Source organism: Mobula hypostoma, chromosome 28 (genome assembly GCF_963921235.1).
Source record: "Mobula hypostoma chromosome 28, sMobHyp1.1, whole genome shotgun sequence".
Lineage (NCBI taxonomy): Eukaryota > Metazoa > Chordata > Chondrichthyes > Myliobatiformes > Myliobatidae > Mobula > Mobula hypostoma.
The window spans coordinates 11,197,138-11,213,443 of NC_086124.1; the positions used below are offsets into that span (position 1 = coordinate 11,197,138).

The following is a 16,306-nucleotide window of genomic DNA, read 5'->3' on the forward strand; positions in this document are numbered from 1 at the left end:
TATTATTAACATTTATCCAAATAACTGTCCTGCTGCCATTTTAGCAAGTATGTTCATACTTGTGCCTTGCACAGCACAAACTTCTCTTCAGAGCCAAGATCTGAACTTCCTTCCTATTCACATTCATACTTTTGGCTTAGCATCCAGATAAAAATGTACACGTTTTCCACTTCCAAGTCATTCACTGGGTGCTAGACACAGAAATACCAAGAAAGAGCAAAGATCTGTACCATGTATTTTCATGGAAACTGCATTCTAATACATAAATGCCTTAAAACCTTTTATTAGAATTAAACATTATCCAGAATATTTCATGCAGTCAACTGCCAAGAATGTCACTACTGGGTTGCAAGAATACTGACATTGTTCACATTCCAATCGCAGATCCAGAACTGAGCTAACTGCAAACAAATTTTTTTTAGAACATTTAAATCAGCCAATATTACAAAACATTAATGAACTGGCAATTCAAAAGAACCACATCCTCAAATTTATTTATTTTATTTATTTAGATACAGCATAGGCTGTTCTGGCCCTTCGAGTCACACCACTCAGCAATCCCCCAATTAATCCTAGCCAAATCACGGAACAATTTATAATGACCTAGCAACCGGTACATCTTTGGGCTGTGGAAGGAAACCCAAGCAGTTACAGGGAGAACATATAGATTCCTTACAGGCAGCAGCAGGAAATGAATGCGGGCCGTTGGTACTATAAAGTGTTGTGTTAACCACAATGCTACTGTGCCGCCACAAAGTCTTTCTTTTTACAGTAATGGTACTTATACGGAAAATGCTTTTAGGACTTTACAAACTGCGATTTTGCTTTACAGTTGTGAATTCCCTTTACAATTATCTGTCATTCTACCATATTAAAGCAACACTTAAAACACTTACCAGTTCTGGCAAATTGATATGTTTACAACGCTTTAGAATATTTAAGCTACACCTATCCTTGCTATATGTGAGGGTACGTTCCTCAAAGTTGACGCATAATGTGAAAAATTACTTAAATGGAGAAAATAGGGATGCGTTCCAGAGGGCTTCCTAAATATGTTTTATCTGTAACTTATTCACATTTGTATACCAATACGACACAAAAACAGTACTACAACATTTGTATTATATTTAATCAATTTTTAAGGTAATATTCAGTGTAATAAATCATAGAAAGTTAACATCCTCTGGTGTACAGTACTCACCAACAGTAGCAGGTGTGTTCGCTCCGGGAGATGAGTGGTTGTTGTGGTGTCGGGCAGCTTTACACGGATAAGGTGGATGGTTGTGGTCGTCCGGATAATATCAAGCACAACAAGGGGTGAAGGAAGACTCATAGAGCTGCCGGCAGCAGAAGATTACAGCTATTTGCATAAAGTGGTGAGGGTTGTCTGCTTGGCAGCATTTTATTTCTCAGCATAAATTTGCTTGTAGGGAGGAAAGGTTGACGGCAGGGAAAGACTGAAATGCTGACTCCATTCTAAACTTGGGTCCATGTCCATTGCCATTTATGCCAAGTGTTCCGACTTCCTCACCATTGGTAAACTCCCGGGATTTTCAAAATCGTCTGCTGCTTGCAGCATCTGAGAGGTAGTTCACGGTAAAAAAAAATACGTACGCCTTGAATGTGGATTACACCTTGGTTGAGTGGTTGAATCAGCGATGTTGTGTTAGGTGGCAGGAAACACGGTTATGTTAGGATGAATGCTGTCCGAATGTTTATGATGGGCTGGCGCATTGTCAAGCAACAAAGGAACTTTAAAGGCAAGATTCTGTTCCCAGCAATAGCATCCCAGAGCTGTGTTACCTTCAGCTGATGCCGCGCTGTTTATAATTTCCAACTTTTTTTCCCCAAGTGTTAAAGCGGTTCTCTGCCACTCAGCTGACGGCCCAAGACATGACATTGAACGCTTAGGAGGCATAGTTAAATATTTCAAGCACAAAATCACTGCACCGTAGGTAAAACAAAAGTTTAAAATCACGCATCCACACCTTGCCAAAACCAATGCGAGACTAGCGGGAGCGAGACCATGGGGCACACACACCTGACTTGTATTGGCGGGAAAGCGGTGCTTCTCATTCCAACAGTGAGACTGTGAGGCGTGCGCACGTGACTTGTATTGGCGGGAAGGCAGTGCTCCTCACATAACTGTGAATCTGCATAGTCTGAAGACGCATATAACAGGATAGGGTGCATGTTTTAATTTTTGGAGCACTCGTCATACAGACACTGAACCTAAGATTTTACTTTGAATCGTGATCTCAGGTTCTCTGTTCTGCTGCTGGAAGTATCAACCATTGTACATCTTACTTGCATCATTCCGCCATTTTTCTTTTGATGCCAAGTTTGCAGATGATACAAAGATAGGTGGAGGGGCAGACAAATCTGGAGTATTGCATACAGTTCTGGTCTCCTCACTATAAGAATGTTGAGGCTTTGGAGAGGTTTACCAGGATCCCTGGTTTAGAGGGCATGTGCTATCCCAAGAGGCTGGACAAACTTGGGTTGTTATCTATGAAGTGCCGGAGGCTGAGGGAAGATCTAATAGCGATTTATAAGACTACGGGACACAGATAGAGTAAACAGGGAGTATCTATTTCCCAGGGTAGAAGTGTCTTAATACCAGAAGGTGTACATTGAAGGTGAGTGGAGGTAGGTTCAAAGGGGATGTGAAGAGTGTCATGGATGCCTGGAATGCACTGCCTGGTAAGGTGATAGAGGCAAATACATCACAGGCTTTTAAGAGATGTTTGGATAGGGACATGGATGTAAGGAAGATGGATGGATATGCACATGGTGCAGGTAGGAGGGTTTAGTGTTGGGTGTTTTTGGCTTGCTTTTTAACTGGTTCGCACAATATTTTGGAGCGAATGGCCTGTCTCTATGTTCTATGTAGTGTTGAGAAATCAGGGAGTCTGCAGAAGGACTTGGACATATTGGGAGAATAGGTAAAGAAGTGGCAGATGGAAGAGAGTGTAGGGACATATATGGTGATGCACTTTGGTAAAAAGAAAAAGGCCTCAGACTTTTTTTTAAATGGGGTGAAAATTCAGTAACAGAGGTGCAAAGGGACTTGGAAGTCTTTATGCAGGATTCTCTAAAGGTTAACTTGCAGGTTGAGTTGATGGTAAGAAAGGCAAATGCATTCATTTTGAGATGACTAGAACATAAGAAACAGGAATAGGAGTAGGCCATCCGGCCCATCGAGCCTGCCCTGCCATTCAACAAGATCATGGCTGATCTGTCCGTAAACTCAGCTCCATCTACCTGCCTTTTCCCCATAACCCTTAATTACCTTACTATGTAAAAACCTATCTGCTTCTTAAATATATTTAGTGAAGAAGCCTCAACAGCTTCCCTGGGCAGAGAATTCCACAGATTCACCATTCTCTGGGAAAAACAGTTTCTCCTCATCACCGTACTAAATCTTCTCCCTTGAATCATGAGGCAATGTCCCCTAGTTCTGGTCTCACCTACCAATGGAAACAACTTTCCTAATTCTATCTTATCTATTCCTTTCAAAATTTTGTATGTTTCTATAAGATCCCCCCTCATTCTTCTGAACTCCAGACAGTATAGTCCCAGGCAACTCAATCTCTCTTCATAGGTTAACCCCTTCATCCCTGGAATTAACCTGGTGAACCTCCTCTGCACTGCCTCCAAAGCCAGTATATCCTTCCTCAAGTATGGAGTCCAGAACTACATACAGTATTCCAGGTGTGGCCTCACCAATACCCTGTATAGTTGCAGAATGACCTCCCTGCTCTTGAATTTGATCCCTCTAGCAATAAAGGCCAACATTTTGTTTGCCTTCTTAATAACCTGTTGTACCTTTAAGCCAACTTTTTGTGATTCATGCACAAGCACTCCCAAATCCCTCTGCACAACAGCATGTTGCAATCTTTCTCCATTTAAATAATAATCTGCTTTTCTATTATTCCTTCCAAAGTGGATGATCTCGCATTTACCAGCATTGTATTCCATCTGCCAGACCTTAGCCCACTCACTTAACCTATCTATATCCCTCTGCAGATTCTGCACATCCTCTATACAATTTGCTTTTCTACTCAGTTTGGTGTCATCAGCAAATTTTTGCTATGCTACAGTCAGTCCCCTTTTCCAAATCATCAATGTAAATGTAAACAGCTGCGGACCCAGCAGCGACCGCTGTGGCACCCAACTCACCAAAGACTGCCAACCAGAGAAACACCCATTTATACCAACTCTCTGCCTTCTATCGGTTAACCAATCCACTATCCATGCCAATACACTTCCTCTGACTCCACGCATCCGTATCTTATTTATAGGTCTCTTGTGCGGCGCCTTATCGAACACCTTCTGGAAATCCAAGTATGCAACATCCACCTGTTCCCTCCCTTAAAAAATAAAAGTAAGGACGTAATGATGAGGGTTTATAAGGCATTGGTAAGGGCTTCCTTGGGAGTATTGAGAGGAGGTTCAGGGCCCCTTATTTAAGAAAGGATGTGCTGGCATTTGGATGTTTTCTGTAGTGGGTGAGTCTCAGACCAGAGGGTATAGCCTCAGAATAGAGGGATATCCACTTAGAACAGGGATGAAGAGGAATTTCTTTAGCCAGAGGGTAGTAAATCTGTGGAATTCATTGCCAGATGGCTGTGGGGGCCAAAACTTTGAGTATATTTAAAGCAGAGGTTGATTGGATCTTGATTAGTCAGGGCATCAGATGTTGTGGGGAGAAGGCAGGAGAATGGGATTGAAAGGGATGATGGAATGACAAAGCAGACTCAACAGGCTGAATGGCCTAATTCTGATCTTAATTCTTATGATCTTTTCTGATCCATTTATTTAAACTGAATATCTGTCATAAGGAAAATAATAAGGACAGAATGGAAATAGTTGTATAGAAAATGTATTTTAAAGTAATTTTTGCCCCAGTTATTGCATTGTACCTTCAACTCAAATGACCTGTGCAAAGCAAATATAACAAGCTACACGAGAAAATCTGCAGATGCGGGCCAAAACGTCGACTGTACTTCTTCCTATAGATGCTGCCTGGCCTGCTGCGTTCCACCAGGATTTTGTGTGTTGCTATAACAAACTATATTTGCTACCACACAAGCACAAATCCAGAATGCTGTTGGCCTATTACGAGTCCTGAATCGTCACCCAAGACTGACACCAAAAGGATTTAGAAAGGAATTAGAACACTTATTTTCCCAAATCTTAAGTTTAATAACAGAAGAAACAGGGCATGATTTGTTTTCACATCTGTTCCTACTCAAGAGTGACACATTAGTATACCATTCAAACTTCTTCAAAACTCGCAAGTTAACAATATAGCTTTACAACCCATAAGAAACACTTCCATAATGCAAAGAATTGAATTTGATTCCTATTTTCTGTCAAACTCAAATATGGTATTTACAAAATACATCACACTTCACTGAATCATGTTACAGTGAAGATTGTTTTACTGATTGCAAGTTTTACAAGAAATTTTTTCCTCACAGATTTCATTACATTGAGTGAAAAGACAGTTTCTCACTGTAACATCCATCAGATTACCAGTAATTTTAATTTCACAAAATAATACAAAAAGGTGAAATTGAGCACTTTGCCCATGTTCAGATCTAAATCCCAGCTTTTGCCTTTACTGAAGAATCTGCACTAAACTAGTGTGGAACTTTGCTCTTTAATATCAATAGACGAACATCGAGACGAAGGCAGAATCAGTTACAGCAGCAATCCGGTTAACATGCATCAACCTGACACAATTAGCTCAGAAATCATTCATTTGACCATAGAAGCTCTGGGACTGTGGCCCTTTCCATCTTGCAGATAGAGGGAGAAAAGAAAGTCGCTTTTTAAGTTGCTAGCGTGCTTCAAGGAAGGAAATCTGCCATGTTTAGGTAGCCTGACCTATATATGACTCCGCACCTACCAATGAAATTGACTTGTAACTGTTTCCTCAGATCAGGGTATTTGTGATGAAGACTCTCGGGACTGCCAAGAGCATTCACGTGCCACAAATGACTAAATTATGAAAAATGTCAGCAATTCTTATAAACTTCAATGGCTAAAGTGATATATATCTATTTTATGTGAATTACAGTTAATCCACTTTGTATTTTCTAGCATTTATAAGCACTTTCCAAAATGTTAGATTAGTAATCTTGGACCACAAATCAATTTTAACCAAAGCTTCTCCTTCAGAAAGTGATTTTGATTTGCAAAGCTGAATACCAGAATTAAGCAAACGGTATTCAAGTTATCAAGAAGTGATCCATTCACTGACTCACTAAGACAACGCTTCAGTTACCCTATGGGTTGTAAATTCACACTGTCCGTGTTTAGTCTTCACAACTGATAGTTGGCTCCTTAACTGGACTACTGTCTGTACTACTATTAATAAAACAGCAGAGCTATGGAAAGTCTCCTGGTCACCCATGGCTCTGTTCCTGTCACAACCTGCCCTGCCATACTCAAGATGCACGTTAGTTGATTCCACCTGCCTGACTTGGAATGAACACAATTGCTTGGACAGTGCCATTATGGTTTTCTCAATATTTTCTAAAATGTGTTAGAAACTTAAATCTTGGCATTCAAAAATAGCCAAAGATTCCAAGTATCCTTGAGGTTTTAATGAAATCACTTAAGTGTCGTTGGGATTTTCTTTTATGATAGGGTCTACGCAAATGCAAGTTTCATTGACTGAATTTGCCAGGTTTCCTCAAGTTTTATGTTTTCTTCAGACACTGAGGAGAGTAGTGCATTATAATTTCAAAGTTCAAAGCAAACTTATTATCAAAGTACATAATTCACCATATACAATCTCGAGATTCATTTTCTTGCCAGCATACTTAGCCAAACAGGATAATCACAACAGAATCAATGATAAAGACCATACTAACTTGAGCATTCAACCAATGTTCAAAAGACAACTGTGCAAATACAGAAAGGGAACAATAATAATAAATATCGAGAACATGAAATGAACAGTCCTTGAAAGTTAGTCCATAGGTTGTGGGAACATTTCAAATGATGGGACAAGTCAAGCTGAGTGGAGTTAGCTCCTTTGGTTCAAGAGCCTGATGGTTAAAGGGTAACAACTGTTCCTAAACCTGGTGGTGAGAGTCCTGAGGCTCCTGTAGCATCTTCCTGAAGGCAGCAGTGAGAAGAGAGCATGTCCTGGGTGGTGGGGATCCCTGGTTTCCTGCGACAGCATTTTGTGTTCAATGGGCTTTCCCCTGATGGACTGGGCTGTATCCACTACTTTTCTGTAGGATTTTCCGTTCAAGGGCATTGGCGCTCATACTTTACACTAGATTGGTACCATTTTAATAACATATTAATTTCAAAATTTTTCTTTTTGCTAATACAGACATAAGAATTTTAAAATTTTGGTACTATTTTATAGATAGCATCTTTTTTTTGGAAATTTACACAATGACAAACTCCTCACCATCTGTAGTTGTTACATGGATTTCTCTGTTCCTTTAACAGCCCAAAGGATATGACAATTGTCACTTTCTTATCAACTGTGTTCAATTTTTAGAAATACTAACTGAAGGTCATTCCCCTGCACTGCATTTTTTTTATCATAAACAAGCTAACACTTCTGCATTCTTGCAATGTAATCTATTAATCGTCATAATGACATAGTTGGCATCTTTTCAAAATGGTCAGCCCACGTTAGATTCTGGCACAAAAATTCAAACCAATCTTGCACTGTGACTTTCAGCTGAGACTTTAAATGGCCTTTCCAAGTAAGCCCAAACAACATCACAATTTTTGAAGAAGAGCAGGAGAGAATAGTGACCTTGTCCTTCCTTAATCAACACTGCTAAGGCCAGATTGTTTACTCTCAAGCTGCTGTTGATGTGAAGATGCTGAGCACAAATCTGAGACAGCTTCCTAAATTCCCACAAAGGTACTGTATTGCTGTTATAGTGTTTTAGGATATCCGAGGGTAATGAAAATTACTATTTAAACTCAAGTTGCACCAGCTTCTGTGTTTTAACAGCATGTTGATTTGCTGGAGAGAGTGACACACACAAAATGCTGGATGCACACAGCAAGTCAGGCAGCATCTATGGAGAGAAATAAACAGTTGACATTTCAGGCCAAGGCGCTTCACTGGGGTGGAAGGGGGCCGAAGTCAGAATAAGGTAGGGGCAGGGGAGGCCAGCTTGTACTTTCCAGTCCCGATGAAGCGCCTCGGCCCAAAATGTCAGGTGTGATTTCAATTCATGGATACTGCCTGACTGACTGAGTTCCTCCGGCATGTCGTGTGCTGTGCAAGATTTCCAGCATCTTCAGAATCTCTTGTATCTCTGTCTTGCATGTAGATTCACCAGTATGTTTTGCCTGGGATGAAACATTTCAGTTATGAAGAAACACACAAGGCAGGCTGTGTTTTCTTTGGAGCAGAGAATGATTAAGGGGAAATAGTTGAGGTATATAAAAATTGAGGGGGTATAGATAAAGTAGACTGCAGGAAACCTTTCCCCCATATCAGAGGAAGATAAAACTAAGGGTCATGAATTAGAGCTAAGGGGGTAAGAAACTTAAAGGGGAATCTCAGGGAGACCAAGGAACTGATTGTAGACTTCAGGAGAGGGAAACCAGAGGTCAATAAGCCAGACCTCACTGGAGGATCAGAGGTGGAGAGAGTCAGCAAATTTAAATTCCTCTCAGTGTTATCACTTCAGAGGACCTGTCCTGGGCCCAGCACACGAGTGCAATTACAAAGAAAGCACAGCAGTGTCTCTACTTCCTTAGGAGTTTGCTGAGACTCAGCATGACATCTAAAACTTTGACAAACTGCTAAAGATCTGTAGTATATTGACTGGCTGCATTACACCAATGTCCTTAAACAGGAAATCCTACAAAAGGTGGTAGATTTGGCCCAGTACATCATAAGTAAAGCCCCCCCCCAAAAAAAAATCCAGCACATTTACATGAAGAACTGTCATGGGAGGGCAGTGTGCATCACTAGAGATCCCCACCACCGAGGTCAGAATCAGGTTTAATATCACTAGTATATAACTTGAAATTTGTTTGGTCATGCTCACTTCTTGCTGCTGCCATCAGGTGGAAGGTACACACAAAATAATCTGCAGATACTGGGGTCAAAGCAACACTCACAACATGCTGGAGGAACTCAGCAGGTCGGGCAGCATCCGTGGAAAAGATCAGTTGACGTTTCGGGCCGAAACCCTTCGTCAGGACTGTAGAGGGAAGGGGCAGAAGCCCTATAACGAAGGTGGGGGGAGGGTGGGAAGGAGAAGGCTGGTGAAAAACCAGCAAGGGGAAAGATAAAGGGGGGTGGGGGAGGGGAGGCAGGGAGGTGATAGGCAGGAAAGGTGAAGAAAGAACAGGGGAAAACACAATGGGTAGTAGAAGGAGGTGGAACCATGAGGGAGGATAGGCAGCTGGGGGAGGGGGCAGTGACATAGGGATAGGGGAAGGGAGGGGGAGGGAATTACCGGAAGTTGGAGAATTCTATGTTCATACCAAGGGGCTGGAGACTACTTAGACGGTAGAAGATACAAAAGCCTCAGGACTCACACCACCAGGATTAAGAACAGTTCCTATCCCTCAATCATCAGGCTCTTGAACAAAAGGGGATAACTTCATTTGCCCCATCATTGAGATCTTCCTACATTCAATGGACTCACTTTCAAGGAGTCTTCATCTCATGTTCTCATTATTTATTGCCATTTATTTATAACTGTATTTGCACAGTTTGTTGTCTTCACACTCTGGTTGATCTTTCATTGATCCTGTTATAGTTACTATTCTACAGATTTGTAGAGTACGCCCACTAGAAAATGAATCTGAGGGTTGTATATGGGACATATGTACTTTAATAAAATTTACTTTGAACTTTGAATCTTTTCCATCCAGGATACACTGCCTGAGAGGGGTGAAGCAAGTTGCTCTCAGCAATTAGTAAGTGTCATGATGAGTACCTGAATCAATCAGGCCCAGAGGCTACGCCCAGTACTGAAAGATACAAATAGGTGTCCATTGTCAGTGTATGTCCTGTTTTCATGTTGTATGAATCTTGCTCTTTATTCCCACTAACTTCAGCTTGAAGATGCAGCAAGGAATTCAATGTAGGCATTCAGAACCAATAAAGGATCCTTTGTAATTATAAAGTGGAGAATCACAGAAAGAAGAAAGCCATTTGGCTTTCCCCAGGTGCTCCAAAAACAATCCAGCAGGTCTCACTCCCCCATAGCCTTGCACATTCTTATCCAGCATCCTTTGATTACTATCATTGAAGTTGCATCCACTGCTCGCAATAAATCGTAGTTTAAACATTGTGGAAGTATTCACATCACCTCTGGTATCTCTGTCAATCATCTACATTCTATGACACTACCCCTCCCTCTGGAAAAAGATTGGAAAGAATTGGGAAGATGTGTAGCTTGGGTGTTTGATGGTTGGGTTGAGTTCTCCAATCTTCAATTGACTCGCAAAGATCTCATCACCATACAAGGAGACATAGTCAGTGTAAAGACCAACTGCAGAAGTATTGAGGCCATGATCACTCAGCGTCAGCTGCAGTGGCTGGGGCACGTGACAAGGATGCCCCCATGTCGGCTACCCCGCAGAGTGTTACACAGTCAGCGACATCATGGTCGACGCTCAGCTGGAGGGCCGAAGAAGCGCTATAAGGATCAGATGAAGAATGCTTTAAGGAAGTGCAAGATCAGACCCGAGGACCTGGAGGAGGTTGCTGCTGACCGTACCACTTGGTGACAGCTGTGTAGGGACAGGGTTCGTATTCTGGAGGTGGAAAGAACGACCAGAAGACAGCAGAAGAGAGCCAGGAAAAATGCAGCCGTGGTTGCCATCACTACCACCACCACTACTACATATACATGTCCCACCTGCAATAGAGCTTGTGGGTCCAGGATAGGACTGTATAGTCATCAAAGATCTCACCGTTAGAGGAGTGGACGTCGTCATCGGATTTCGATGGACAACCGAAGAGTCAGTGTGCTGTTACACTGACCATGTCTCTTTGTATGGTGATAAAACATTTGCAAGTAAATTGCCAAGATCTGAGAAGAATTCAACCCAACCAGAAGAAAGGTCTTGACTTCCTGTGCAGGAGGAGCAATTTTGCACCATCTATACCCTTAGGGATTTTAAAGGTCCCCATCAACTAATTATGCGATTGCTTCTATATCAAGACGAGTTCCAACTTTATCAGTCTATCTAGATAACCAAAATAACCAAATCATGGAATCATTTTGATATGTCTTCTATTCCTTCTCCAAATGCGGAGACAATAATTGAACACAATTTTCCAAATGAGGCTTCATAAAGGTTCAACATGACTTTCTTGCCCTTTTAGCCTTTGTTTATGAAGTCTAGGATCCCACAAGCTTTTCAGTTGTAAAAAATCTACTTATTTACTGAAATACAGTGCAGAATTGGCCCTTTGAGCAGTGCCGCCCAGCAACCTTGACTTAACCCTAGCCTAGTCACGGGACAATTTACAATACCTAATTAACTTGGCAACCAGTACGTCTTTGGATTGTGGGAGGAAACTGGAGCACCCAGAGGAAACCCACGTGGTCATGGGGGGAGCGGACAAACTTCTAGCAAGCAGCGGTAGGATTGGAATCTGTGTTGCTGATACTGTAAAGCCTTGTGCTACCTCAACTGTGTCCCCACCCTTCCCCCATCTGTAATACATTGTATCAGAATTTGCCTCAACATGACCTGGATTCTTCACAACTTTTGGAGCAAGTCTCATTTTGAGTGAAGGATATTGGGGTTATTCGCATCAAGTTTAACATAGATTTAGGCTCAAAATGCAGATGTTATGAGCTAACAATACATCACTGTCTCAAGGGAATCCTGTGAAACAGACTCAGATGGGAAGTGGATGGGAACTCACAGATGTCATCTGCTTAGCCCACCCACAAAAGCAGACTACAGCTGTAATTATTTCTAAAACAAGACATCTCGTAGTAAAGTCTACTTATGATTCTATCAATAGCTCAGCAATATTATCTTTTAAATACAAGTATAAGGAGCTAGGTCTACATTTAAAACGTGCCAGCTGCCACTCTATCAAGTATACAGTGGATTCTAGTTAATTGACACATCAGGAACAGTACCTTTTGGCCCAATTAGACAACGTTTCATGAAAAGAGTTTAAAAGTCTAAAAAAAGATAAAACTCCTACAGGAGCCATGATCTGTTCTCTATCCACTTTGCATTCTGTGATGCACATTTATTATGGTAACTAGTCACATTCGTGGGGGCGTGGTAAAAACAAAGGGACTAAGTTACTTATTCATGCTTATTTCATGACAGTTTGTAGCTTGGGGCCAACTGAGGTCATATCTTTGCTGACCCTTGAGATAACACTTAATATCGCTTCAAGATTGTATGATTGCTAATGAAGGATCAAAGGAAGGAATTTGACTCTTTGGAACAATCAGTTCATTGGAGCTGAGGGTGTGTCATGCAAGAATAATAACCCCAGGGCAGTCGCAGGCTAGCGGCAATTGTTTTGATTTTGGATTAGTTTTTGCTGCTATAACTACGGTTTAACTGAGTAACAAATTATGTATTTTAAATGAAACACAGAACAAATTAGAACACTACCAATACTACAAACAGTCCTATAAAACTGTATTGGTTCCTAATAGTTATTGACGGGAGAATTCACAGAAACATAGAAAACGTACAGCACAACATAGGTCCTTCAGCCCACAATGCTGTGCTGAACATGTACTTACTTCAGAAATTACCTAGGGTTATCCTCTATTTTTCTAAGCTCCATGTACCTATCCAAGAGTCTCGTAAAAGACCCTAACGTATCCGCCTCCACCAACGTTGCCAGCAGCCCATTCCACGCACTCACCGCTCTCTGCGTAAAAATCTTGCCCAACATCTCCTCTAAACTACTTCAAAGCATCTTAAAAGTGTGCCCCCTCGTGTTAGCCAATTCAGCCTGGGAAAAAGCCTCTGCCTATCTACATGGTGAATGTCTCTCATCATCTTATACACCTCTATCAGGCTACCTCTCAACCTCCATCGCTCCAAAGAAAAGGCCAAGTTCACCCAACTTATTCTCATAGGACATGCTCCCCAATCCAGGCAACATCCTTGTAAATCTCCTCTGCACCCTTTCTGTAGCTTCTACATCCTTCCTGTAGTGAGGTGACCAAAACTGAGCACATTACTCCAAATGGGGTCTGACCAGGGTCCTATATAGCTGCAACATTACCTCTCAGCTCTTGAACGCAATCCCACAGTTGATGAAGGCCAATACACTGTATGTCTTCTTAACCACAGTCAACTGGCACAGCAATTTTGAGTGTCCTATGGAATCGGACTCCAAGATCCCTCTGATCCTCCACACTGCCAAGAGTCTTACCATTAATATTATATTCTGCCATCATATTTGATCTACCAAAATGAACTAACTCACACTTATCTAGGCTGAACTCCATCGGCCACTTCTCAGCCCAGTTTTGCATCCTATCCATGTCCCACCCAACACTTGATGCTGTGTTCCTTATGATTAACTAAATGAATACTATCAGTACAGACAGCAGACTGCCTTCATACAATGCTTTCAATGATTGCAACCTCCAAACCTTAATTTTCATTGTAACATTCATGATTGTCAATACCTTCAAATTCTTCGTAGCTCCTAACTTGTTGAAATGGTGAAATCATTTCAATCTCACTCCTGGCCATTTCTGGGATCTCCAAGCCTGAACGCTTGAAACAGCAGAGAGCAAAACAGTTCTGAATTGTCTTACTGTTTATTTTTCACTATCAGAGAGAAAAAAAAAATCTCACACAAAACGTTGGAGGAATTCAGTAGGCCAGGCAGCATCTATGGAAAAGAGTAAACGGTCGACATTTCTGGACGAGACCCTTCATCGGGACTGGAAAAAACTTTTAAAAAGTTAGAGCAAGGCAGGGGTGGAAGTGAGAAGGAAGTGGTACAAGGTAGTTGGTATAGGTAAAACTGGGAGAGAGGGAGGGATGAAGTAAAGAACTGGGAGCTGATTGGTGAAAGGGCCAGAGAAGGGGAAAATCTGATAGGAGAGGAAAAAATGAATGAGGACATGGTGAAGTTCGGGGGCCCTCCCCCTTCCCTTTCTTCCACGGTCTTCTACCCTCTATTAGATTTCCCCTTCTCAGGCAGGGCATCTGATTGAAGAGGTTGAAACAAGTCTTAGCAAAAGTGTACAGGATTATGGAGGCCAAAACAGGTGAATTGATTATGGGGAGCAAGGACATGGCAGACCAATTGAATAATTACTTTGGTTCTGTCTTCACTAAGGAGGACATAAATAATCTTCCAGAAATAGAAAGGGACAGAGGGTCCAGTGAGATGGAGGAACTGAGTGAAATACATGTTAGTAGGGAAGTGGTGTTAGGTAAATTGAAGGGATTGAAGGCAGATAAATCCCCAGGGCCAGATGGTCTGCATCCTAGAGTGCTTAAGGAAGTAGCCCAAGAAATAGTGGATGCATTAGTGATAATTTTTCAAAACTCGTTAGATTCTGGACTAGTTCCTGAGGATTGGAGGGTGGCTAATGTAACCCCACTTTTTAAAAAAGGAGGGACAGAGAAACCGGGGAATTATAGACTGGTTAGCCTAACGTCAGTGGTGGGGAAACTGCTGGTGTCAGTTATCAAGGATGTGATAACAGCACATTTGGAAAGCGGTGAAATGATCGGACAAAGTCAGCATGGATTTGTGAAAGGAAAATCATGTCTGACGACTCTCATAGAATATTTTGAGGATGTAACTAGTAGAGTGGATAGGGGAGAACCAGTGGATGTGGTATATTTGGATTTTCAAAAGGCTTTTGACAAGGTCCCACACAGGAGATTAGTGTGCAAACTTAAAGCACACGGTATTGGGGGTAAGGTATTGGTGTGGGTGGAGAATTGGTTAGCAGACAGGAAGCAAAGAGTGGGAATAAACAGGACCTTTTCAGAATGGCAGGCGGTGACTAGTGGGGTACCGTAAGGCTCAGTGCTGGGACCCCAGTTGTTTACAATATATATTAATGACTTGGATGAGGGAATTAAATGCAGCACCTCCAAGTTTGCGGATGACACGAAGCTGGGTGGCAGTGTTAGCAGTGAGGAGGATGCTAAGAAGATGCAGGGTGACTTGGATAGGTTGGGTGAGTGGGCAAACTCATGGCAGATGCAATTTAATGTGGATAAATGTGAAGTTATCCACTTTGGTGGCAAAAATAGGAAAACAGATTATTATCTGAATGGTGGCCGATTAGGAAAAGGGGAGGTGCAACGAGACCTGGGTGTCATTATACACCAGTCATTGAAAGTGGGCATGCAGGTACAGCAGGCGGTGAAAAAGGCAAATGGTATGCTGGCATTTATAGCGAGAGGATTCGAGTACAGGAGCAGGGAGGTACTACTGCAGTTGTACAAGGCCTTGGTGAGACCACACCTGGAGTATTGTGTGCAGTTTTGGTCCCCTAATCTGAGGAAAGACATCTTTGCCATAGAGGGAGTACAAAGAAGGTTCACCAGATTGATTCCTGGGATGGCAGGACTTTCATATGAAGAAAGACTGGATGAACTGGGCTTGTACTCGTTGGAATTTAGAAGATTGAGGGGGGATCTGATTGAAACGTATAGATCCTAAAGGGATTGGACAGGCTAGATGCAGGAAGATTGTTCCCGATGTTGGGGAAGTCCAGAACGAGAGGTCACAGTTTGAGGATAGAGGGGAAGCCTTTTAGGATCGAGATTAGGAAAAACTTCTTCACACAGAGAGTGGTGAATCTGTGGAATTCTCTGCCACAGGAAACTGTTGAGGCCAGTTCATTGGCTATGTTTAAGAGGGAGTTAGATATGGCCCTTGTGGCTACGGGGGTCAGGGGGTATGGAGGGAAGGCTGGGGCGGGGTTCTGAGTTGGATGATCAGCCATGATCATAATAAATGGCGGTGCAGGCTCGAAGGGCCAAATGGCCTACTCCTGCACCTATTTTCTATGTTTCAGACAGGGTCTGGAGGACCTCAGTTATATGGAAGGTTTGAATAGGTCAGGACTTTATTCATTGGAACATAGGAGACTGAGAGGAGATTTGGTAGAGGTATACAGAATTATGAGGGTACAGAGAGGATAAATACAAGCAGGCTCTTTCCATTGAGGTTGTGTGGGACAACAACTAGAGGTCATGGGTTAAGGGAGAAAGGTGAAAAGCTTAAGAATATAAAGGGAAACTTCTGCACTCAGAGGGTCATGAGAGTGTGAAATGAGCTGTCAGCACAAGTGCTGCATGCGAGCTCAATTTC

At 42.1% G+C, this 16,306-nt stretch overlaps 1 protein-coding gene across 2 annotated transcripts in view; it reads right to left on the minus strand.

Moving 5' to 3' along the window:
* rlf (RLF zinc finger) overlaps positions 1–16,306 on the minus strand; it is a 74,086-nt gene that overhangs the window by 35,686 nt on the left and 22,094 nt on the right. The window contains exon 2 of one of the 2 annotated variants that reach the window (XM_063035444.1): positions 1,202–1,579. The exons of the other annotated variant lie outside the window; for it this stretch is intronic. Coding sequence (XP_062891514.1) covers positions 1,202–1,333 — 132 coding nt within the window. The 5' untranslated portion in view covers positions 1,334–1,579. The remainder of the gene's footprint in view (positions 1–1,201; positions 1,580–16,306) is intronic. 2 annotated transcript variants of the gene reach the window in all.